This window comes from Natrix helvetica (genome assembly GCF_964273705.1).
Source record: "Natrix helvetica genome assembly, chromosome: Z".
NCBI classification, from domain to species: Eukaryota; Metazoa; Chordata; class Lepidosauria; order Squamata; family Natricidae; genus Natrix; species Natrix helvetica.
The window spans coordinates 2,090,656-2,115,663 of record NC_138554.1 but is presented as its reverse complement, the minus strand read 5'-3'; the positions used below and the strand labels follow the sequence as shown (position 1 = coordinate 2,115,663).

The 25,008-nt window shown below is 49.9% G+C and overlaps 2 protein-coding genes across 2 annotated transcripts in view; both read right to left on the bottom strand.

Annotated features, from left to right (window-relative positions):
- LOC309381418 (chromodomain-helicase-DNA-binding protein 3-like) overlaps positions 1-14,920 on the bottom strand; it is a 107,616-nt gene extending 92,696 nt beyond the window's left edge. The window contains 1 exon segment of the mRNA XM_081932382.1: positions 13,707-14,920. Within this exon segment, the coding sequence (XP_081788508.1) occupies positions 13,707-14,025 (319 nt within the window). The 5' untranslated portion in view covers positions 14,026-14,920.
- A 6,776-nt stretch (positions 14,921-21,696) lies between these two features.
- LOC309382114 (cytochrome b5 domain-containing protein 1-like) lies at positions 21,697-24,978 on the bottom strand. The gene is made up of 4 exons (XM_081933595.1): positions 24,800-24,978; positions 24,084-24,160; positions 23,278-23,496; positions 21,697-22,650 (listed from the first exon to the last, which is right to left on the bottom strand). Exons 1-4 carry the CDS (start codon positions 24,927-24,929, stop codon positions 22,420-22,422), a joined length of 657 nt encoding a protein of 218 aa, XP_081789721.1. The 5' UTR covers positions 24,930-24,978; the 3' UTR covers positions 21,697-22,419.
- Between the last annotated feature and the right edge of the window lie 30 nt (positions 24,979-25,008).

Genomic DNA, 25,008 nt, shown 5'->3' with positions numbered 1-25,008 from the left:
TATGACTGGACCCATTTTTTTTACAGAGGTCGTTAAGAGAATCAAAAGTCATAAGTCCGAGGCACAGAGTAGTTAAGCAAATCACACAGTCGTTAAGTGTGAACCTATTCTCCGAAATGTCAGAAACTGGCAAAAGAGCATCACAAATGGGAGTTACGGGGCTGTGGGATACTGCAAAAATCGTAAATGTGAAACTGGTCGCCAAGCAACAAACATGGGGTCATGTCCGTGTGTGTGTGTGTGTGTGTGTGTGTGTGTGTGTGTGTGTGTGATTTTAAGGATGAGGAACGCTTTACAAGCCTAAAATCATCCTTTCTGAGCCATGAACCCAAACGTTCATTAAACAACCAGTCATAAATTGAGGACTATTTATATCATCATCATCTTCATTTAACGACGCCATAATCCCTTGCGGGATGGAGTCTGGGCAACTGAGCAGAGCTAGCAGTGTTTTAATGGCCGGATGCTCTTCCTGTTGCTAATGCAGAGTTTTGTTCAGCAGATATATTCTATTTATATATCTCGTGTAAAATTACTACACAAGTCTTAATTTAGAATAGGGGTTTCCAAACTTGGCAAACTTTGAAAGACTTGTGGACTTCAATTCCCAGGCTTCCCCCATGCCGGCTGGGGAATTCTGGGAGTTGAAGTCCACAAGTTGCCAAGTTTGGAGATCCCGATCTAGAATCTAAACGAAGCAAAGACCCATCTGTAATCAGCCCAAAATGAGAAGGATCCCATCTCATCTCTACTCCATCAGTTGAGCATAAAAGAGATCTTAATGCCCATATAATAGAACGGAACGGAACAGAATGGAATAGAATGAGTTAGAAGGGACCTTGGAGGTCTTCTAGTCCAACCCCCTGCTTAGGCAGGAAACCATGGTTGATGGAACTGGGGCTGTCTAGTTTAATGAAGAGAAGGACTCAGGGTGACATTATAGCAGTCTTCCAATATTTAAGGAGCTGCCCCAAAGAAGAGGGAGTCGAGCTATTCTCCAAAGAGAAGCAAGCTGGAATGAAGGAGAAACTTCCTAACAGTGAGGATAATTAACCAGTGGAACAGCCTGCCACCAGAGGTTGTGGGTGCTTCATCACTGGAAGGTTTTAAGAAGAGTTTGGAGAACCATTTGTCTGGAATGGTCTAGGGTTTCCTCCCTGACAAGGGGGTTGGACTAGAAGACCTGCAAGGCCCCTTCCAACTCTGTGATTCTAATTTTAACTCTAATTCAAACCCAGAAAGTTACGTACCAGGAAGGCTCAAAAGTCCCAACTTTTATTTCGCATTTTAAATTGCACGTCCCGTTCTTTGAATCAGGAACTGATCACCTTGTCAAGGTGATCAAACTCTTCTCCTGCAGCCCCCAAAATATTGGGGATCGTGGCCCCAAAATTCAGCACTGAATCCCGGCAATCTGAGTTACCACCAACTATCAAGAAAGAAAGAAAAACCAGTTCTGTCCCCATTGTGTTGCCTGGTAGTAAAAGAATCTATTTGACATAAAGACACATGCAGTCCTCGACTTACGACCTCATCGGAATCAAACATTTCCATTGTTCAGCAAGAACATTGCTAAGCAGATTTTGCCTCTTTTTACAAGCTTTCTTGCCACGGTGGTTAAGTGAAGTTAGTCACACGGTCGCTAAGTGAATCTGGCTTCCCCATTGACTTTGTGGGTCAGGAGGTTGCAGAAGGGGATCCCGTGACCCCCCAGGAAACGCTACAACCGTCCGAAACCGGAGCCAGTTGCCAGCTGCCTCAATTATGGTCACAGGACTGTGGGGACACTGCAAGGATCGCAGGTGTGGGAGAACGGTCATAAAAGCCACTTTTCTCAGTGCCGTTGTCAATTCCGGTCACTAAACCAACGTTGTAAGTCAAGGACTGCCTCTATTTCAATCAATGACTCAATCAGAATAGAGCTGGAAGGGACCTTACAGTCTAACCCCCTGCTCAAGCAGGAGGCCCTAGGCCATTTCAAACAAATATGTAACTGAAAAGGGACCTTGGAGGTCTTCTAGTCCAACCCCCTGCTCAAGCAGGAGGCCCTGTATACTATTTCAGACAAATATGCAATCAGAATAGAGCTGGAAGGAACCTTGGAGGTCTTCTAGTCCAACCCCCTGCTCAAGCAGGAGGCCCTATATACTATTTCAGACAAATATGCAATCAGAATAGAGCTGGAAGGAACCTTGGAGGTCTTCTAGTCCAACCCCCTGCTCAAGCAGGAGGCCCTATATACTATTTCAGACAAATATGCAATCAGAATAGAGCTGGAAGGGATCGAAGGGATCTTGGAGGTCTTCTAGTCCAACCCCCTGCTCAAGCAGGAGGCCCTATATACTATTTCAGACAAATATGCAATCAGAATAGAGCTGGAAGGGATCGAAGGGATCTTGGAGGTGTTCTAGTCCAACCCCCTGCTCAAGCAGGAGGGACCCTATATCAACTTCTTTAAGTATTTTCATCCTTAACTTACAACCCCCCTCAGAGAAAAATGAGCGCGTGGGGCGGCTTCCTGATCCGTTCGGTTGGAAGGAGGCCGCCGTCACCGTTCCCCTCGCACAGCAGACCCCCGCGAGGATCAATACATCGAGGCTCCAAAGTCACTCTCCCACCCCCCCCACCCCCCAAAAAGCACCACAAACAGACTTTTCGATGTCTTTTGCAATTTAAAAGAGTCTTCCCTCCCCAAAGGGTTGTCACAAAGTCACCAGGGACGTTTCCTGGCTTCGCTTCCCGGGGGGTGGGGGGGGGGCGTCTCAAAGTCACGTCATGCGGTGCTTAATGGCTGGATCTGGCCCACGCTGGCAGCCCAGACTAGCCCCCTTCCAGATAAATCCCTGCAATTGGCAGTGATGGATGAGTCCCAGCCCAGACAGACGGCACAGGAAGTACAAAAATAAAAGCCTTCAACGCTGCGACAGAGAGACCATCAGGGCAGCTGGGAGTCGCTGCCACCCCGTGTCTGCTGGATGACCTACAACACAATGTGTTGTCGGAGGGGAGGGGGGGTGTCTTACGCCTTGCCCTTGCCCGCCCCTCCATCGCCAACCGCTCCTGTTCCTTCCACCCTGCCTCCCTAACCCACAGGACACACACAGAAGCTCCTGTATAAATCACAGCTGGCACTAATTGGCTCCCCGCGCCAACCGCACTGCCGAAGAGGTCGCAGGCTAAACGGGACGGCGGGAGGCTAAAGTGCTCCCGCAGGGGGAGTCCCTTCGGGTCAAAAGATTAAACAGATGGGAGGAAGGCGGGCAGGAGGAGGAGGAGGAGGGAGGAGGAAGGCGGCGTGAGTGGGGCAGGGGAAAGAGAAGGCTGTGCCCAGAGCGAGTGACGGGTCTTGGTACCCATCCAGCCTTTTTCGACCCAACCTGATCGCTTTATATCCCAACGGCTTCGCTCCTGCCAACCAACGCCAGCCTCCCTCCGTCGAAAAAGCCTGCCAAACTCTAAAATAGACTCCTAAATCGGGCCTGCGGGTAGACACTGGCATTGTGTGCCCAATCCCCTGGTCCTATTTCAGACCCGGTTCTCTTTCCCCCACACACACACGCCCACCCTCCTCTCTTTGTCAAAGAGCCGAGATACGACGCGTGGGCTCTCCCCCTTGCCACAGGGGCTTGCTTTTCTGCTCACAAGGCAATTGGGGGGGGGATAATCTATTCCCCCCCCTCCCCGATTAAAAGCAGGGGTTCAGGCAGGCATTGGGCTTAACCAATGCTCCATTGCAGGCATCCTCTCAAATGGGGAAGGGAGAAAGGGGGAGGGGAGAGGACGCATGGGAAGCATTTACAATACAATCCTTGCTCAGCCAAGCAAGTATTATTATGCTGTTATAAAAAAAAGCCACACACACACACACACACACACGCACACACACAACAAAGCATCTTGCAGATAAATGGAAGCTTGTCGCCCCCTTCTCGACTCCAACAAAAAAGAAAACAAAAAACCCGTTCAACTTCATGAATAAGGGGTGCAAGGATGACATTCCACCCCACCACCATCCTCCACTTCCCCTCCCTCCCCCTTTCCCCATATTACATATTATTATTTTTTGCCTCTGGCCCAACCCTAGCTCCTTCTGACAATACAACATTTATCTCTTGAATCCTCCAAAGAAGCTTCACCTTGTTGCATTTCCCCCTCTTACAACGCCACCTTCCTTCCGCTTCTGATGGGATGGGATTGACAAATAGCAGAGGAGGGGCCCCCGAAATACATCAGGATAGGGTTTTTAAACCAGACGCCCCCTCCCCCACAACTCTTGTCAATTTCTAATTCATCTATCAATCTTTTTTTTTTCTGCCTACTTCTTCCACGCTTTCTTGCTCCCCCTGCTTCTCCACCCCCACCCCCACCCCCCATTTCTAATCATAATATTGGCACACATGCGCAGAAGATTCTTATATTTGGCAGGCAATCAACTAGAATTTTCCACACACGTGATATTTCTACTCCCTACCTTGAAAATATATATTATATAAAGCTAACAAAGGATTTGGGGAGGAAATGGGAAGGGGAGGGGGGAGAGAGAGAGAGAGAGAGAGAAGGAATGCAGATGAGTAGCCATAACTGCAAATTATAATAAACCAAGCCTACTTAGACAAACAGCGTTTTATGTGTTTCAAGTTAATACTAAAAAGGAAGAGGGGGGGGGAGAAAAACTGGGCAGCCAATTTGAAAAGCAAAATAACTGATGATAATAATAAAAGAACGGGGCCTTTTTTATCTATGACAGTTAATGGCGGAGAGAATAACAGCCATTTCCATTAGTGAGAAATCTTAATCGTGAGGATAAATACATATTTTTTTTAAAAAAAAAAGTCGTGCAGGGGAAGGGAAGGGTAAGGAGAAGTGGGGGGGGGAAATGCCTATTTGGTGACACAGGGAAGATTTATGGATGGAGGGGGGAAGGGAAGGCTCGATTTTGTCTTCAAAAATCTGTCCCATTGCGTGCATGGGGGGGGGGGGAAGCGAGCTGGGACCTTTCTAAACTCTGCGCCTTCTCCACCACCGTCGAAGGGGAAGAGGAAAGCAGCCGAGGGGCTTTCGAAAGGAGCCTGACAGCCAGCTGTCAATTCCAGCCTGTTGCTGAGAACAGGAAAGGGGGGGGAGCAGGGGGGGGTGTTTGTCTTCCAGGCGGTTAGCAGACCACAAGAGCATCCCTTGACAAGGAGCCCTGCCGGGGGGGGGGGGGGGGGGGAATGACAGACCCTCCCACCCCCGCCGGTTTGCAAACTCTGCCCTTACGAGCTGGGTGAGGTCAGGGCACCGGGATTCCCAGGCCTTTGGGCATTGCGAAGGAGGGAGGGGCAAGAGATGTACATGCTGGGGTGGGGAGGCAAGAGACCGCAGAGGGAAAAGGAGTGTCCAGAATTAAGTGGCAGCTTGGGAAAAATCGGAGCAGAGGCCAGTTTTAAGTGTCTCTAGGGCTGTGTTGGGGCCGCCTGCAATTTGTTTAAAACACTGGCGGGCACTTTTTTAAAAAAGAAAATCTCCTCTCAGGTCCCGTCCACCCTTTGCCCAGGGGCCTTACTCCGCCTTCTCTCTCTCCTCTTATACCAACTTTCTTTCTTCTGAAGTGCCATCCCTTAGAGAGGCTCTGCTTCTTGGCCCTCTTCCACCCCCTTCCCTCTTTCCTTTCCCCTTTCCTATTTCCCTTTTCCTTTTCTTCCTTTCCCTCCCTCTTTCGTCTTTCCTTTTCTTTCCTCTTTTCCATTGCCCTTCCCTCTTCCCTTTCTTTCTATTGTCCTCGCCTTCCTTATCCCACCCCCTTCCTCAAAAAGTTTTAGCCACTCTTTGCATATTTCTATAGCCTCCTAATTTGCCCGCGGGACCTGCCACCTGAGAGGCAGCTTCAAAAACCGACTAAAATAAACGATGACGTTTCCAGGATGAGGCCAGCAAGTGACTCCAGTTGAAGCAGACAATGCCTTAAAATCATCTCCTCCCTTGGGAGATAGTAAAACGCAGCTTTGGGGCTAAATTCAAAGCCCCAATTTCCCCTCTATGGGCCATGTCATAGATGCAGGCTCAAGCTGCCCCTCTCCACAAATTTTTGGAAGCTCCCTGAGCGGCTTTGGGGCAATCCCGCTCCCTCTCATCCCATCCTACTTCACAAGGTTGCTGTTGATGGGGGGAAATGGGAGGGGGGCAAACATCTTGCGCACCTCACAAGCAAAAAGGCAGGATCGAAATCTAACAAAGAAATAACTAGCTCTCTTAGCTTCAGAGGAGCCAGGGACACAATCTCACAATCTAGAGAAGTCAGTCAGAAGTTTCGCTGCTTAGCAGGTAAGATTTCATGGCCCCAACAGCAGTGACGGGGGCAAAGTTGCAAAGCACATAACGCAACCACCACAAAACGGGCATTTCGTTCTTTCCGAATACACTACCGTACGTCAAAATATTACAGACTTAATGTAGCTTTTTTACTTTCATAAACCAAAGGGAGGGAAAACTTTTAAGCAGCGTAAAGCATCCCCTATTGCGCGTAGAAGTCTCTTAACACCCCGATTCTGTTCACAAAAAAGAATCCGATTCCTAAAACTCATTTTTGGCACCAGCTCTACTTTCATAAACTCATACTCGGGCCTTTCCTCTTTCCTAAATGTAGGATTTTATGTTTGCCCCTGTTCAAATTCACTTGGTGGATTGTCTCACTACTCCTGCTTAACAAGGCCTTCCCAAATCTCGATGGGGTCCTTTAAGATGCTTGCCACCCCCTCACACACACACCCACACCCCACACACGTTTTGTGTCATCTGAAAATTTGGAATTTTCTAACTCACCAACAAATATGTTGAGCAGCAAAGAATCTAGGACCGAGCCCCACTCAATCCCTCCTTGGAGCCTGATCCAGTCACCTGTACAGGTAAGCCCTTGACTTACAACCACTCCTTTAGTGACCGTTCAAAAGCTACACCTGTGAAAAAAGGGATTTACAACCATTTTTCACACTTGGGACCATTGCAGCATCCCCGGGGTGTCGTGCTCAAAATTCAGACGCTCAGCAACTGACTCGTAGTTATGACGGTTGCTGTGTCCCGGGGTCACGCGATTCCCCTTTAGTGACCTTCTGACAAGCCAAAGTCCACGGGGGAGCCGGATTCATTTAACAACTGGGTTACTAACTTAACCGCTGCAGTGATTCACTTAACAACATTGTCAAATGGGGCAAAACTCAATTAGCGACATTCAGAAATGTTGGGCTCAACTGTTGCACCCTAAATCGAGCATTACCGGGATTCGCTGGGTATACTTTTTTTCAACCAACTTTGAGCATTGCAGATCCTTCTTTTGCCATCCTCTCTTTCTAAGAACCATCCCTACGGCCAGCTAAACTAGTAGACTTTAGCTTGATAAATGCCTGCACTGTTTCCTAAATATTCACAATTGAACACCTTCATAATCTGAGTTTCGCCTGGTGTCAACAAGCAGACGAGGGCAGAGACAGCTGGCTCTTTTTTCCCCGTGTTGGGAATGAGAATAACATTTGCCCAGTCTAATCCTCTGATGCTGCTATGCCCACTCCCATGACTTCCCCCAAAACACAGCGATGGGATCTCCAAGGGCTCTTCGATCGATGTAACTGGCCTGGCCTGGAGACATAAAAGCCATTCCTGCTAGCCCTCAATCCTCGCTTTACTGGCTATCGAGGTCGTCCTCCCTTCCTTAGGTCAACTGTCCAGCTGAGGTTGCACACCGTGGCAGAGACGGGACTGAAAAGCTCCCAGTGGTGCCTTTTTTTCAGGAGGCCACTGGACTCTCTTGGGTTTTTTTTTTCTTTTGAAGACGTTGCGCTTCTCATCCAAGAAGCTTCTTCAGCTTCTGACAGGACGGTGGGGAAAGGAAGGGTTGATCCGTCCTATTAGTTTTTATCCACTATCCTGTCAGAGCTGAAGAAGCTTCGTGGATGAGAAGCTTCAAAAGAAAAAAACAAGATTGCCTCCTGAAAAAAAACACCTTTGGGACAACCATGATCTGGAGGACGGAGAATCTCTACAGACTGAAAAAGTTCTTATTTTTCCTCATCGCCTGTTCCTATCCTTCCATCTTCTCTCAGCAGCAGCCCCCCCCCCTTCCTTTTTTTTCCTCCTGAGAGGGCCAAAATCCCTCCCCCCTTTTTTTTCAAGTCTTTTTCTAAGTCCCTTTATACTTTAGTACCCTAACACATCCCTTCTTATGGCTTGCATCCTACCTCCCTCCATTCTCAGTCCTTGTGCTTGAGTGGTCTCAGCAATAATCGCACTTCCCCTAGAGGCAGGCCACTAAGAAGCCATTATAAAACATGATCGAAGGACTGAGGTTTCTTTCTTTTTTTTAAAAAAAAGACCAAAATGTAAAAGTTTGCATTTATCATTTGCTTCTACAGCGAGATCAGCGGTTGGAAAGTGCTAAGCATTACGAACAAGGAAGCCCAATACACTGCCGGATAATGGGGGACCCAGCAGAGTCATCCCACCAGTTACCGGAACTGCTACCTAATTTACACGGTGTTTCGGATTTGTGTTTTAGGAGTTACGTTAAGAGTTTCTGCTTTCATTCCAGGAAACAAGAGAGACCCAATACATAATAGAGACTGGATTGTAGAATGGAAACGTCGCCAACAAGGAAGGGGGGCCCTTGCCAGCCGCAACACCAACTTGTCGCAAAAGATCTACTGCTAAATACAGATTTTTTATTTTTATTTTAAATTCTGAGCGCAGGTTTTCTTCCAGAGTCTGGAACGATGGATGCCATCCATGACCCAACAACCCAAGGAAAGAAGGGGAGACTACAACGCTATAGATCAGCTTCTGGTAAGTCTATAGGATCCCGTGGCGAATTATCTATGGAGGCCCACCATTAAATCAAAGGCAGGACAACTGGGAAGGGGCAATCCATTTCTCCTCTTTTGAAGAGCCCCCTCCTATGGGTGCCTGCCAGTCACAGGGCCCAGCTAAAGCCACGTGGGAAGAGCCCATCAATGTACAGATAATTAAATAATCAACGTGTTGTCTGGCACATCCACATTAGCGTGTGTGTATATATATTTATATACACACCCAGACGGATACGCATCAAGGCGCTAGCCTTCCGCGGGGGCTGTAATCGGGAAAGCTACCCTGGTGACTTTTCTAGCCATCAACCAAACAACAAATCGATAAGCCAACCATTTCTGTAAGCTAACCGTGTGTTATAAAAAAAGAAGGGGGGGAGAGGAGAATGGCACTGCCTACCCGTGACAGTGTAACGCCACCCCGGCAGACAGATAATAAAGAAGCACATCGCACAATACAGGTAGACCTCGACTTACAATCATTCATTTAGGGACCATTCAAAGTTACACCACCACTGAAAAAAGTGACACATGACCATTTTTCACACCGTCGCCAAGTGGGACCTGCCCGTGGTCATGTGATCAAAATTCAGGCTCTTGCCAACTCATATTTATGACCATAGTGACCCATGTGAGCTCCTTTTGCGACCTTCGGACAAGCAAGGTCAAAAGAAAGCCAGATTCACTTAACAACTGTTACTAACAGTTACCTTCCCACCAACGGGGGTTCCTATTTTTTTACTTGCATTTTTTACCTGCTTTCGAACTGCTATGTTGGCAGAAGCTGGGACAAGTAACAGGAGCTCACTCCCTTATGCGGCGCTACAGCTTTGAACCGCCAAACTGCTGACCTTTCCGATCGACAAGTTCAGGGTCTTAGCTACTGAGCCACCACATCATGAAGTTGACTTTATCCTTAAAACTAGAAGCAAGAGAATAAGTAGATTTCCTTGCTAAATATCTGCAGGGAAGACACTCTCTATAATCTATATATTTCATATCTTTAGTGGAACTACCAGAAATCACTTCTAACATTGTCTGAACAAATTTCAATTAATTTCCCTTTTGCACCCTTTTCACAGGCAAAATAGTTACCCAAACACGCAATTTGAAAATTGCGGCCTTTAAAAGTTTTCGAAGGGTTATTATTTTCACGCTGACTTTTACTCTTTTTATGAGGCTTGGCCTAGCACTGCCCGTTTGGCTCCGAACCTCTCAATCTTTCCTTTTGGCAGGCTCTTTTACTCTAAAGAGCAGATGGGCTTGCCTTCTGACTCCTGATGGACCACAGGATATTTATATATATATATATATATATATATATTTGGCCAAGTCTTAAAACAAAACTCTTTTCATGTGAATCGGATTCGGACACCTGTTAGGCCTTTTAAGGATACACACCTGTATGGGAGGTAGGTTTTTATTCATTTTTATCTGGTGTTTGGATTTCGGAACTCTTCCTCTTGCGGTCACTGCAAAGTCTTGGCCAGAGGCCTTAAATCTCCAGGACTGGCAAGGAAAAGATGACCATAATAAACTGGACAGCCAGCCCAGGTCAAGGGAATTCTGGCCAAGTTCAGTAGGGCACAGCTCCGTAAGAAACCCTTGCTCATCCCCCACATATCAGCCTGTAGTGGGATTCTTCCTGCCCGGTAGGGTGGCAAAACATGGCCAGAGATCTCCAATGTCCAGCCATCCTTCCAGCACCCCCTTTCCTAGTTATACACCCCCAGATGACCTCTGATTTTCCTCCCCTCCCCCCATGGATGGCCAACCCCCTCCTGCAATGAGAGCTATCCCCATCAGGCCCAGGAGACGAGCCCCCAGATACTGTGAGTTGGGGGCAGTGGTTCCCCCTACCCCTCCCTCAGACAGCCTCAGCCCCCCTCCCTGACAGGCAACCTTTCCTGCAACCTATGGGATGTCAAAACCAGGCCAAGAGCCCTCAAATGCCCAGTCACCCCAGTACCCCCACTTCTGCCAGACACTGTGAAGGGGAGCAATGATCCCCTCAAACACCAGAGACACCCTGACACTCCCACCCTGACATCCCTCTTTCCTACGGCATGTCAAACAGGCCTCTCAAGTGCCCTGTCACCCCAGCCCCCCCTTTTCTACTTATATGGCTCCCTTTTTCCCCCACCCCACAATGGGTGCCACCTCCACATGGGCCCTGAAGGTGAGTCCCCAGACACTTTGACTGGGGGAGGGACGGTCATCGCCTCTCCCTCTTCCCTCAAGAGATCACCTCACCCCCCATTTCCTAGCAGGCACCCCTCCATCCTCTGCCCTCCCCTCAAAAGTGCCCAGCCATCCCAGCACACACACTACTTTTCCATTTATACACTGTGACCCATTTTCCCCCATCTCTCAATGGGGAGCTCTCCCCACCAGGAAATGGACCCCCAGATAGCCCCAAGGGACCCCTTTTTCTCCATCCCTCAATGGGGAGGGACACCCCCAGACACCATGGAGGGGGAGGGCAATGATTCCCTCTCCCACATTCACTTCCCCTCCTTCACACACCCCTTGGGGGGCGATGATCCCCTCCTCTCCCTCACACACTCCATGGGGAGAGCAATGACCCCTCTCCCCCTCTCCTCTCCCCTGCCTTACAGATCCCTTGAGGGAGCAGTGATCTCCTCACCTCCTCCCTCACCATTGGGGGGTAGCAATGACCCCTCACTCACCCCCTTTCCCCCCCTCCCTCACAGATCCCTTCAGGACAGCAATGATCCCCTCACCCTTCCCCTCCCTCACACACTCCATGTGGGGTGTGCAATGTTCCCCTCTCCCCCTTTCCTCTCCCCTCCCTCACAGACCCCTTGGGTGGGGCAGTGACTCCCTCACCCCCTCCCTCACACCATGGGGGGGGGAGGAATGACCCCTCTCCCCCTTTCACCTCCCCTCCCTCACAGACCTCATCAGGAGGGCAATGACACCCTCTCCCCTCCCTCATAGACCCCTTCTGGGCAGTGATACCCTCACCCTCTCCCTCACACCATGGGGGTGGGGGTGGGGGTAGCAACGGCCCCTCATCCTTTCCCCCCCTCCTTCACATACTCCAGGGGTAGCAATGACCCCTCTCTTCTCCCTCATAGACCCCTTCTGGGTAGTGATACCCTCACCCTCTCCCTCACACCATGGGGGTGGTGGTGGTGGCAACAGCCCCTCATCCTTTCTCCCCCTCCTTCCCATACTCCAGGGGTAGCAATGACCCCTCTCTTCTCCCTCATAGACCCCTTCTGGGTAGTGATACCCTCACCCTCTCCCTCACACCATGGGGGTGGTGGTGGTGGCAACGGCCCCTCATCCTTTCTCCCCCTCCTTCCCATACTCCAGGGGTAGCAATGACCCCTCTCTTCTCCCTCATAGACCCCTTCTGGGTAGTGATACCCTCACCCTCTCCCTCACACCATGGGGGTGGTGGTGGTGGCAACGCCCCCTCATCCTTTCTCCCCCTCCTTCACATACTCCAGGGGGAGCAATGACCCCTCTCTTCTCCCTCATAGACCCCTTCTGGGTAGTGATACCCTCACCCTCTCCCTCACACCATGGGGGTGGTGGTGGTGGCAACGGCCCCTCATCCTTTCTCCCCCTCCTTCCCATACTCCAGGGGTAGCAATGACCCCTCTCTTCTCCCTCATAGACCCCTTCTGGGTAGTGATACCCTCACCCTCTCCCTCACACCATGGGGGTGGTGGTGGTGGCAACGGCCCCTCATCCTTTCTCCCCCTCCTTCACATACTCCAGGGGGAGCAATGACCCCTCTCTTCTCCCTCATAGACCCCTTCTGGGTAGTGATACCCTCACCCTCTCCCTCACACCATGGGGGTGGTGGTGGTGGCAACGGCCCCTCATCCTTTCTCCCCCTCCTTCCCATACTCCAGGGGTAGCAATGACCCCTCTCTTCTCCCTCATAGACCCCTTCTGGGCAGTGATACCCTCACCCTCTCCCTCACACCATGGGGGTGGTGGTGGTGGCAACGGCCCCCCATCCTTTCTCCCCCTCCTTCACATACTCCAGGGGTAGCAATGACCCCTCTCTTCTCCCTCATAGACCCCTTCTGGGCAGTGATACCCTCACCCTCTCCCTCACACCATGGGGGTGGTTGTGGTGGCAACGGCTCCTCATCCTTTCTCCCACTCCTTCCCATACTCCAGGGGTAGCAATGACCCCTCTCTTCTCCCTCACAGACCCCCTTGGGGGGAGGGGGAGTAGTGATTCCCTCACCCCATGGGGGCGCAATGACCCCTCACCCCCTTTCTCCCCTCCCTCACAGACCCCTTCCTGAGGGCCATGATCCCCTCACCCCCTTCCCTTCCCTCACACACTTCATGACGGGGCAGTGACCCCTCACTCCCCTCCCTTTCCCTTCCCTTCCCCCCTCACAGGCGCACAAGCGAGGAGGGCTTTTCCACCCGCCGCCTGCGAGAGGCGTCTAGCTGGCCTCACAAGGTCCCCACTCCCCTCCCCCCCACCACCACTATATGGACACAGAGAGAATTAGACAGACAGAAGCGCGCGGGGGGGGGAGGGGGCTGTTCCGGGAATCCAGCCGCGGGGGGGGGGAGGTAAAAGGAAGAGCGAGAGCGCGCGCGAGAGAGAAAAAAGGCGGGAGGGAGGGAGGGGGGTTGGCGCGCGCGCGCGGGGGGGGGTCCCTCAGCGCTGGGCGCGCGGGCATCCCGTCCGGCCCCGCGGCGTTCGAAAGCCGTTGCTTGTTTACCAACAGCCGCCCCGCCCCCCTCACCCTCTCTCTCTCTCTCTCTCCCTCTCTGGGGGGGGGGCTCGCTCTTTTCCCTCACGCGGGGGAAACGAAGGGGGGGGCGGCGGCGGCGGGAAAAAGCTCTCGAAATGGCCGTTTGTTTATTTACCTGGCGGCGCTTGGGTCCCTCCGGCGGCCGGCGTGGAGGAGGAGGAGGAGGCGGCGGCGGGGGTCAGCGGGGCAGCCTCCGCCTGCGCTGAGGCGACGGCGACTGCGGCTGCTGCTGAGGCGGCGGCGGCGGCGGGCGGGAAGATGTCGCCCGGGCTGTCGTTCCTAGCGGCGGCGGCTGAGGCGGCTGCTTCTTCGTCGTCTTCGTCTTCTTCCTCCTCCTCCTCTTCCTCCTCCTCTTCTTCGTCTTCCTCCCCCTCCGGCTCGGACACCACCATCTCCTCCTCCTCTTCCTCGTCCTCCCTCAGAGGGGAAGCCATGGTGGTGCCGGAGGAGGGGGTGGCCGATGGGTGGGGGAACACCGGAGCCGAGCCGACGGGCGGGGTGGGGTGGGGATGGAGGGGGGGGCGGCGGCGGCCCCCCTTCCCCGCCTCTCGCGCTCCCTCCCTCAAAAGCGACCCCCCCTCAAACCATCGCCCCCCGCCCTCCCCCAAAAAATCGCCCCAAAAATGGGGGCGGTGGGCGTATGGGGGGTGATTGGGGAGGGGGGCGCGAGGAGAAGTCCCATGCGATGGCCGGGACTCTTCTTCTTCTTCTTCTTTTCCCTCACAACTTTTCTTCTTCCTTTTCAAGGTTTCTTCCTCAGACGCTCTTCAGGAAGGAAATAATAATAATTTTTTAAAAATGGGGGCCCGCGCAAGGGAGGGGGATTTAAAAAAAATGGGGGTCCCTCAGTTCTGAGGTGGGGAGTTGAAAATCATATTTTGCCACCCGAGCAAAAAAAAAAAAAAAAGCAGCAAAAAATGGCCGCCTCTAAATTATTTTCCTTTTTTAAAAAAATCAAACACCCCCCCCAGGTAAAAAACAAAAAAGATAAAATGGGGTGCCCCCCATGAAAGGAAGGGAGAAGAAAGGAAGAAGGGGGGGAGGAAAAAAATATTTACCCAAAATGGCTGGCTTAATTTTAACCCCCTCTTCCTTAAGCTTCCAAAAAAAAGAGAGAGAGAGAAATGCCCCCCCTTCCTTTTCAAAATAAAAATTTAAAAAAATGCAGTCAGAATCAGCTCCAGTTTTTTTTTAAGAAAAGGCACACAAAATAGCCAAGAAAAAGAAGAAAAAAGAAAAGATAATCAGGATCAAGGCAGGTTTTTTTTCCTCCCCCTCTTCTTGCTGTGGTGATATTTTCTTTTCAATCGCCCAAGATCTGTGGTCATGAACAATTTTTAGACATTCCTGGCACTGGGGGGAACCTGACAAGATTTCTGCATAAAACAAAGATGGCTGCTCTAAATTATTTCTTTCTTTTTTTTTTCCCCTCCTCTCCTTAGGCTCTCCCCCCCCCACCCCCACCTCCCTCAATAAAAATATTTTTTACGGGGAGAGGGAAGAGAGAGAAAGAGAGAAATGGTTGGATTAATCAGTACTCATGCTCAGTTATGACATCAGCATAAAATTGTTAAAGGTTAACTAGTTCCATACTAGTCAGACCCATGACTTTGGTGTGTGCTTATGGTTGCTTTACTAGCACAAGAGGAGAAAAAAAAAGAATAGGGGAGTTTTATTTCCTCCCCCCTTTTCTCTCTCTCTCTCTAACTTTAAATACTTCAGAAGGGAGTGGCTTATTTTTCTCCTTTTCCTCTAGGGCAAGAAAGGAAGAAGAGAAGAAGAAAAAAACCCTCCCTGATTACTGCAATTCATTAAAAGATCTTTTTTTTTTGTCCACATTCACAAAGGGGATTTTATTGTTTTCCCAGATGAGATTCTTTTGATACAGGCAGGCAGACACAAATATGCATGCATATGATTTTGGTCAGGTTTTGCATTTAAAAGAGGCTATATTAGATTTAATAAAATTTGAATGCCAGGTTACTCTTAAGTGTGTTAGATATGCCCCACAGAAATAAATTATAAGGCATAATTAAATTAATGTGATCAAATACTACAAAGTATTTCTTTCCGCCATCACCAAACTGACAGGGATTTGGGGGTGATCATGACACAATCCAGGAAGGAGTTCGAGGCACTTAAATTATTGCATGTGACTCAAGAGTGTCTAAAATTAAACCATGTACTTTTGCCTCCAAGGTAAGGTTCTCTCCCCCCAAAAAAGCACCTTGTTTCTGATGCATCCCTTGTTGGGACTGTTTTGTGATATTGTTCCATTACGGCTGAAAACCACTTACCCTATTTTTTACAGCAGGGGAAACAACTAAAACCCATACAATTAAGATGGAGACAAAATGAGTTAACAATAGGAACACAGCATCATTATTACTGTCAAACCTAATAGACGTGTGCTTGAGTTTAAAACGCCTTTTTTCCATCTTTCTCTTTACCTGCTAACAGACCCATCTGTAATAAGAATCTACCCGCCAACCTCACAAGAAAGTTGCAAAGGGCCTACATCTCTTCCTGTCTGGCTCTTAGATTGTAGCGAATGGAAAGTCTCCTGCATATCGGAGAATTACAGCATCAGATTTGCCCTGGGCCACTGCCTATAAGTAAGTACCATCCCCACAAAGGAAAACGGAAGGAACAGGGGCTGCCCCTAAGTCTCTAGTGGCACTGCTGCTGCACACCACCAGATAAACAAATCTCAAGGGGACTGTGACCTTACCATGTTCCTGAAAGGAAAATAAAGCCATTGACCAACTCTCCACAACCACTGGGATTTATTTCTGAGTAAACACTGAACTGTGAAGCGTCTTCGTTGGGCAAGCTTTGGGTCAACCTTATATTCTGAGTGAAATGTGTGCTAGGGCTCTGGTCCTGCCAAATGTACCATCTTAAATGAATAGGCCCATCTCTATGTGGCAGAAACCTGCTATAAATTCAAGTATACTTGTGGAGCACAAAGAGTGCTAACTTTGCTACGTTCTCCCTACTTGAATTTGTTTCACGCGGTCATTTAAAAACTTAAGTGTGATTTAACATGCCTGTTTTGTTTCTGTAGTCTTTCAGATAGGTAAAATTCAAATTATTTTATGCCTGGGTCCACGTGTCGCTGTCAATGATAGGTCAGTTGGCCACATTTTAGCTTGTCGTGTATTAATCCAGCCCCTTCTGGTAAGTTTGGTGTACCAACCCAGAAAACCGGACCGATTGAGTAAACCAGGGCAAGCCTATTGTGCAAACACAGCCGAGTGATCCTACTATTATGAGCCTCAGGGTTTCTGCGAGGTGCACATTGGTGTTAATGTTTAAAATCTGCTTTAACAGCCTTTGTGGCAGAGGGGTCCTTGTCCAAGCCTCCCTGGTTCTTGGATTCCAGCTAGAAAAAGAAAATACTCCAAACCCAGAAGGGCTCGGTGCTGGATAGAGATCTTACAGAACAATCATCTACAAGCACAATGTTCCTTCGCTCAGGGTAATCCCATGTAAAATGGAGATTCTTAGAATAATAAATCTGGAAACAATGAGGCTTATTCAAAGTATTCCAACTTTATTGAAACTGGACCACAGAGCAAGAGTCCTGTTTCAGCACACAGAGTATTTTGTAGCGTGCTGGACGCGGTGGCAAAAATGCACTCCAAATTTACTTCTGAGGACTATGCGTTTGCAGATTTTCCCCCTCTGCAATTTTCTAAAAGTACAAAATGAGGCCAAACAGCCCAGAAAAAAAAAACCTTGTCAGTATTGGTACAGCTTTTTTATATGCATATATATTTAAATTCCTGCCGTATCACCCTTCATGATATCCAGACTAGGACCTTCGCTTCAGTTGGTTGGCTGGGATGGGAAGAGCCTCTTTATTGGACAAAAAAAGGTAGGCCCCTGTAAATATCACAGAGCACCTTTTCTTGTCTCTTTTTATGACTCTTAAGCTCAGTCTAAGCTTTCTCCCCCCTGTAGACCAGTTATAAATGTCCACAGAGGAGTAACTGTGCCTGCAGGAGACACCGTTTGCCAAATGAATGTTATCCCCCGTGTGGCTTTTACATTTAACGCAACACCCTCTGAAGCCCTCCAGGAGCCAGTGGGCGCCAATCCCATTCATTCATGTTGAAACATTTCCCTGGCAATGCTGGAAGCCAGTGCTCCAGAAGAGCATTTGAGGTTTCACGCTATCAAAGTCTTTGACTGAGAAATGTGCTTTCTAGTGTACGTACCATCACTCCCCTTCCTCCTGGAAAGAGGGGGAGCCTGAATCGGCACGGCAGCATCTGAATTTGATGTTTCACCAGCTCCGAGCTTCATCTCGCCCATCGGTTCAAGCCACAATTTTCTGAACCCGGCCCAATCCCTTAGGTCCTCCCTGTCCAAGGCGAGGGACGAGAAGGGAGAAAAGGTCCTCCTTTGCACACCTGCCTTTGGAGGTCCCAAATGCCAGGAATCCCATCAAGGGATCCGGCGCATGGCCTTTATTTCACCCGTTTATCCCCAGCACGCTGCCCCTTGGCTGGCTTTCCAAAGGCCCAAAGACGTGGCCCTCTTCACATCGTAGGCCGGCCCTTCCCTTCAGGGAACTGTTGCTGCCCTGTTGTGCACATGGGGGTGTTCAAAGGCCTCCCCCCTGACAATTGCTCAAGCATGGAAGGAGAACCTGGAGGAACGGGACACACTTGCACAGCGTGCAAAAGATCACACAGAGAGCAGCCTCTTGTCACAAATCCATCCCGTGAGGTCAGCACCTCCTGCCAGATTTTAGCCTCCAGGTCCAGACCTCTTGGCCCAGTCCTTTAAAACTTGCCATAACTTTCCAGCTGCTTGTGAAGGTTGGATGTTAAGTGCGCTAAACGCTCCCGCCAGGCCTTCTGCAGCCGGTGATTCCAGGTCACGCTCTCCAAGGGCCCACATGGCTTAACAGCTCGGCTGGAGAAGCTCCCTCTACCACAGCCCTGCAGACCTCGCCCGGCTTAAGCTGCCTGTGCAATTGCATCTGAAATACCCGAGGCATTCCTGATCCCTCAATTGCCACTGCCAGCAGGCTCCTTAAGCCCAGGCGCTCTGTGGTTATTAAGCAGCTGGTAAAAATACCATACTTTCTCCCTGGAACAAACTTCTGGGCCCAACAGTTTCCCTGGTTTAGCTGATTAGCTTGCTATGCAGAGAAATAACGACGTACTTTTCTTTTATAACGGGGATATTAGTTGTTGATGATGATGACAAAACCTGCCACAGAGCACAATCCTTTTGGAAGACCCGTTTTCCCCCTGTGGAGCAAAAGGCCAGAAGGAGGGAGGGGAGAAAAGGAGGAAGCCCCAGCCAATGCTTCTCTTCTGCAAAGCAGCTGTCCGATGGGAGAAGAAAGGGTTTGCTAGGGTTAAAGGCAGGAGCAGGTGGGAGGAGAGGCAGCCCTGGAAGGAAAAGGAAAGCAGGTCCTAGGCTTTCTTAGGAGGGGTGATTGTTGCATTCCCCCACCCCCACCCCCTCCCCAAAAGATGGATGGCAACAATCCCATCTGTTCTCGGTACAAGTGAAAATCTCCCTGGGGGTGATGGGGCCTGCCAGAACTGTAGATAATATTCGACCTTCAAGTCTTGTTTCACAACCCACACTTAGGATTCCCCCCCCTTCTTTTCCCTTTTAACAGCTGTCGCAGACAGGAGCCAAACAAGGAGGGAGAAAAAAGGACAGCTGGCCTGATGTTGCCACAGCCTTACCAGCATTATGTGGAAATGGACCCATGCCCACCTGTCTCTCTCTCTCCCTCTCTGGCTGGGGGAGGGGGCAGACCCAGAGGGCAGAGACAGAGGCCTCGTTGCTGGGCGGCTGCCAAAGTTGACCCGAGAAGGAACAGAAGCTCCTGTCACAGCCTTCTGCCAAGTCAGATCAAGAGCAGGCCTTCCAGGTCAAGGTCTCCCCCCCCCCCTTCCATTGTTAAAGTCACAGAGTAGAACGTTTCTTCTTTGGGGTAATAGATGACGTTTCCCTGCGTTCTCTGCCTATCCCCCCAGATGGGACTTTGGCAATCTGCTCTTAGCAGACTCAGAGAACATCCCCCTTCTCTATGCCCCCCCCCCCAACACAAATCAGCCAGCAGTTTTCTCTAGGAACCGAATCAATCACAGCCCCCGATTGACTGGTTTTTGGAGCAAGAGACGACAGGAAGTGGATTAGGAAACAAACTAGGGTGGCCCCAAAGGGGACTAGTAGAGCAGAATGCCACCCCTGAAGACCCCCAGGTCCAGACCAGCAACTCTTGTTTGCTCTGTTGCTTTGCAAACAGAAACACGTGTTCTCTCCCCCCCCCCCCCCCAAGGTGGGCAGTCGTGTGTGCAACGCTGGACCACCACATTTCCACACTTTCCCCTTTGTAAATGGTGGTCTCAGAAAGCAAGAAGACGGATGCAGAGGCAGAAGGCAAGCCCAGTGTTCCCTTGGGGAGACACCAGTAGCCTCAGACCACACTCTTGCAATCAGCACACTTGTACACTTACGGAGGAGGGTTAAACTCCCTGATCCCCGGGGGAAGACTTAATTCTCCTTGAGTCTTTCCTGCTCTCTTACAGTGGCTGCCCCTCCACAGAAGTTCCCCCACGCCCCGCCTTGTGGGACCGGGGGTCTGCATGCATCTGAGTCCTGGATCTCCACAGCTCCTAGAGGCCTCTCTCCGACTACCAACCTCTAAGGCAGGGGTGGGCAACTGTGGCTCTTTGCCAACCTAACTGCCTGCCAGGAGTTGAGGTCAACAGGTCGTAAGGGGGCACATCAGCAGAAGACCCAGACTCATCTTGCAGGACCCACTGTTTTAAAACACATTAGAGATCCAATAGAGACATCTCAAGCCACAGGCCTTCCTAACACAAGCTGTATCTCGGGATCACTATGGACTAGAAACTCTTAGTGCGGTTTTAACCTGCATTTTGAATCCAGAGTTATCACGGGTAGACTTTGACGACCATTCCTTTAGGGATCATCCGAGGTTATGACAACACTGAAAATAGTGACCACTGGGATCCTTTGAAACACCTGTGACTCTTGATGCACCCCCATGGTCGCATGAGCAAAATCCAGATGCTCAGCAACTGACTCATATTTATGACGGCTGCAGTGTCCTGGGGACAAGTGAGTACCTTTTGCAACTTTCTGACCAGCAAAGTCGACGGGGGAGACGGATTCACGTAACAATCGTCTTCCTATTTTTCACAAGTGCAGTGATTCACTTAACAACTGCGGCAAGGATAGTCATGACGTGGGGCAAAACGTCTTGTTCAGCAAGAACAATGTTGGACTCCATTGTACTTGTATGTATGTATGTGTGTGTGTGTGTATAATTATGTATGTATGTATGTATGTCTAACATACTGGAGCTGTGAATCCTGGGAACTGATCATAAAAAGCACCATAATCTATAATGCTTGATGGCAGAAACAGATGATTTACGAGCGATCAAAGGAAGCATCACTAAATGGACATGGGAAACACCCAGCTTTTCCACAAACGCACCTGAAACCCCCTCAGGTTTTTCCTTTTATCTTTCAACCGGTTGCATTTGGTGGTTTTTAAAACAATTTCTTCATGTCTTTCAAGTTTTGATTGGAAGTTGCCCAGAGTTGGCTGAAAGATGGGCAGCTATGTAAATATTTTAAATAAATAAATATATATATATTTTAAAAAGTACTCAGGTATACGGCATCACCTAAGTGATTTTGTCTGATTTCCAAAATACTACACAAACTAGGATCTGGTTAATGTGGGATAGAAGACCACCAGGAAATACACAGACATTCCAGAAGAAAACAAGGACAAACCTCTCAGGGTACCAGTGCCAAAGACCTCTCTCTGTGTCCGTGTTCCCAAATACACCAAGGATGAAGTTTGACTCCAATACAACTTTGCCGTTGACGTATTTTTTGGGGGGGAAAGCCAGTTTTTGAAAACAAGAGTTTTGGCTGCAATCAATTCTGAACAGAGTTCCTACAAAATCACCCTCGTTAAACCGATAGCCGCAGGGTTGCTTCTGAGAGAATAAGCCCCCAGAGGGTATTTGATACTGAGGGTCACATTTTTTCCCCTTAACATCAAAAGTTACGTGATAAAAAGACAATCTTTATTGAAGATTTGCTCTTTTCAAGGCATGCATCAAGGTGGGGATTTTTTTTTAAAAAAAAAAGTCGGACCGGACAATGATATCTTTTCACCGCAAACATCTTACGTTTTGCTATTTTATTTTTACCCCACTTATCCTCCAAGGGGATTCTCATTCCTCCACCTCCAGCCGCTCCTCCAAACAAGCCTTTGAAACCAGTCACACAGGCGCAAATAATTGCTCCGAGATTATTTCATTTCCTTCAAGGTTAAGCAGGATGTGCAGGCCAGAGGACACCCGTTTAAAAGTCAAAATATAAAAATTGTGTGGGTCCCTCTCCCGATAAAAGGGAGCAAAGCTGCTTTCCCAGCTCAAGGCCTGCAGGATAATAAAATGCCTTTTTTTCAAAAAAAAAACCATGTGAAGAATGAGGGACCTGCAAAATGGCTGCACCATGAGCCACGACTGACACCTAGTGGCTACAGCAGCAAACGGGAGCAGTGAGAGCCCAGGTGGACATTCACAAGACCAGGAGATCGTTCTTTAGGGACCCATCATCATTTGGTGGTGCATCTTCCTTCCCAAGTCTTGTTCTTGGAGAGAAAATGGGTTTGCCCGAGGACCGAATGTGCTGCCGTCCCTTTAAAGACAAGCTCTCTGTCCTGCAGCTGCTGTTGAGAAGAAGGGGCACCTAACGAGGACTTCCAGCTGGAGGGAAATAGGCCCATAACTAGGCAGGTTTCTAGAGCTCAGTGAGGTCATCGTTGAAGTAGAGCAAAATGGCGGACGTGAAGGCGTCGGCGTCCATGTTGAGCCGGTAGAACTCCTCGTCTTCGTCGGGAATCATGTTGTCCTCAAGGTTCTTGCCCATGTCCAGGCAGACGCCGTGGTATTTCCACGTGTAACTGGCGGCGTGCGCGTTGTAGGGCAGGTAGCGCCTCAAGATCTCCCACATGGTTTCTTCTGAACAGACCTGCCGAAGGAGCCACTCTTTAACTCAGTCTGTGTGTTGAACTGAATACTCCCCAAATAAGCCCAATATTGGCCTTAATCATGGTTAACCCTAAGCACATATGTGGTACAGCTATAAGGTGGGTTTTTGGGGGGGGTTTCCATTTGTTTAATTTTGTCTGATTCTCAAATACTGCCTGGACAAGTCCCTGCAAGTTTCCTCAGAAGTGGTTTGCCATTGCCTCTTTTCTAGGGTTGGGAGAAAGTGGCTGGCACAAGGCCATAAAGCTAGCTTTCATGCCTAAGGCGGAACTCGGACTCACAGTCTCCTGGTGATTGGCCCACAGGCAACTTCCATGCCTAAGTCAGGACTAGAACTCACCGTCTTCTAGTGTTCAGCCCAAAGTCATCCAGATGGTTTTCATGCCTAAGGCAGGACTAGAACTCACAGTCTCCTGGTGATTGGCCCAAAGTCACCCAGCCGGCTTTCATGCCCAAGGCATCGGTGCCTTCACCACCACACCAAACTGACACTCATCTAATTTCCAGCCTAAACCTAACAGCCGCCCTGCTCAAGTTGCCCAGGGAAGAAGCTGGATTGCTCGGAGGTTCCTGGGGCCAGGCAAGGGCTGGGGAGGATGGGACTCACCTCGAGGGTCTGTTCCTGAGAAGTCAGCGTGTTGATGATCCGAATGTTCCGGGTTTTCGCAGACAAGGTGCCGATTTCGTAGATAGGATGTTTCCACCAGGGCACCCCAAAATCATTGGCCCAGTCCGAGCGAGGAAGAGGCGGCGGGATGTGCACAAACCGGCCCTGGGGTGTGTAGTACTTGAGGCAGCCCGTGAGCGGATTGATGTGCGTCTGTATCTGGAAAGAACGGGCACAGGGTGGAAAGCCCAGATTCAACCACCATCTATCTAACCAGGATGGTTCCCTCCAAGGCACCAACCCACCAATTGCCACCTCCAAATGAATACAAATCTTCTCTCATCAAAGGAAGAGTAGTGAAGTCCTAAGACAAAAGACGAAAGCTCTCAAACCATTTGCTTAGGACCAGAAGATTCTCAAATTCTCAGCAAGAAAAAGAAACGGGCCCTGTGGAACACAGGCAGTCCTCAATTTACGACCGTCACCGAACCCAGGCAAAGAAGGAGAAGAAATACACCAATACGATGGGCCAGAAGATGGAGGGATGGACCCAAAGGCGCTTTTTCAAAAAGGAACCCATAAAATCCCGTTGCTTTCTGAAAAAGCACCTTTGGGATTGACCTGGATGACGGGAGAATCTCCATAGAGAGCAAGATCCGGGTCGTTAAGTCCCTTTTCCAGATTCCGTCACTAAGGGACCAGTCATAGGTCTCTCGGGGGCATTCCCCAAGGCCCGCTTCCTGGGTCTCACAAAAGGGTTTATGCAGAAGCTGTGCCCACCCAGCCTGGCATCACCGGTCACTCACATCTCTGGTCCTGGGGTCGAACCAGTGGCTGATGTCTTTCCCTGCCACTTCCAGGATGGGCTTCATGAGGAGGTCCCCTGTGCGGAGAGAGAAGCCAGGATCCGCATTAGAGCCCCTCCCTTCCGCCATTCTTTTTTTTGGGGGGGCGTCCCAATCCCCCCCCTCCCTGCATACTGCGTTGGAAATGCCTTCCCCGTGTCTCAGGGCATTCAGCGACCCAGGAGCATCCTTTCGTCCCTCTCCTGAGACACCAGGTCAAAAGAGTCAACATGGCAGCCACCAGCACCCAACGGAAATATGGAAAACTGCAAAAAAAAAAGACTAGTGGTCCATCAATTCTGCCCTTTTATTTTATTATTGATTTTAGGTTTTTTTTTAAAGTTTTGTTGGGGGATGGACATGTGCAGAACGTGCATTTTTTATTAATGCACGTTAATTAAAAAAATAGGGCTTAACTGCATGGTTGAGGCCGCCATCTTGACTTTTTTGACCTCCCCAGAGCTATGCAAGCCTTGAATTTGGCCCTCCAGCTCCTTTCTTCCCTCACTGCCCTTCTTTCCACTCCCGTCCCGGATAACCACCCTTGCCAGCAAGGACACCTTCCTCCACTTCCTCCTCCTCCCCAGTTCAGGTAGACTGCCTTTCCACCTGGAGGCTCCGCTTGGGGAGGGGGGGAGCCCTGCCCCCGAAACTCCGCCCCCTTCCCCCGCCCTTACCCCTGTACTCTTCGGACAGGGAGCTGAGGTCGTACACCTGCCCCAGATAGGAGACCCACAGGTCCCACGGCCGGTTGTGCACCGACACCTCCCGCGGCGTGAAGAAACGCTGCCGGGAGAAGCTTTCCATTATCCTCGCCCGTGGCGCATGCGCGGCGTCCCTCGTTGCCCTTGGCAACGCGCCGCCGCAAGGCCCCACGGGAAACGCA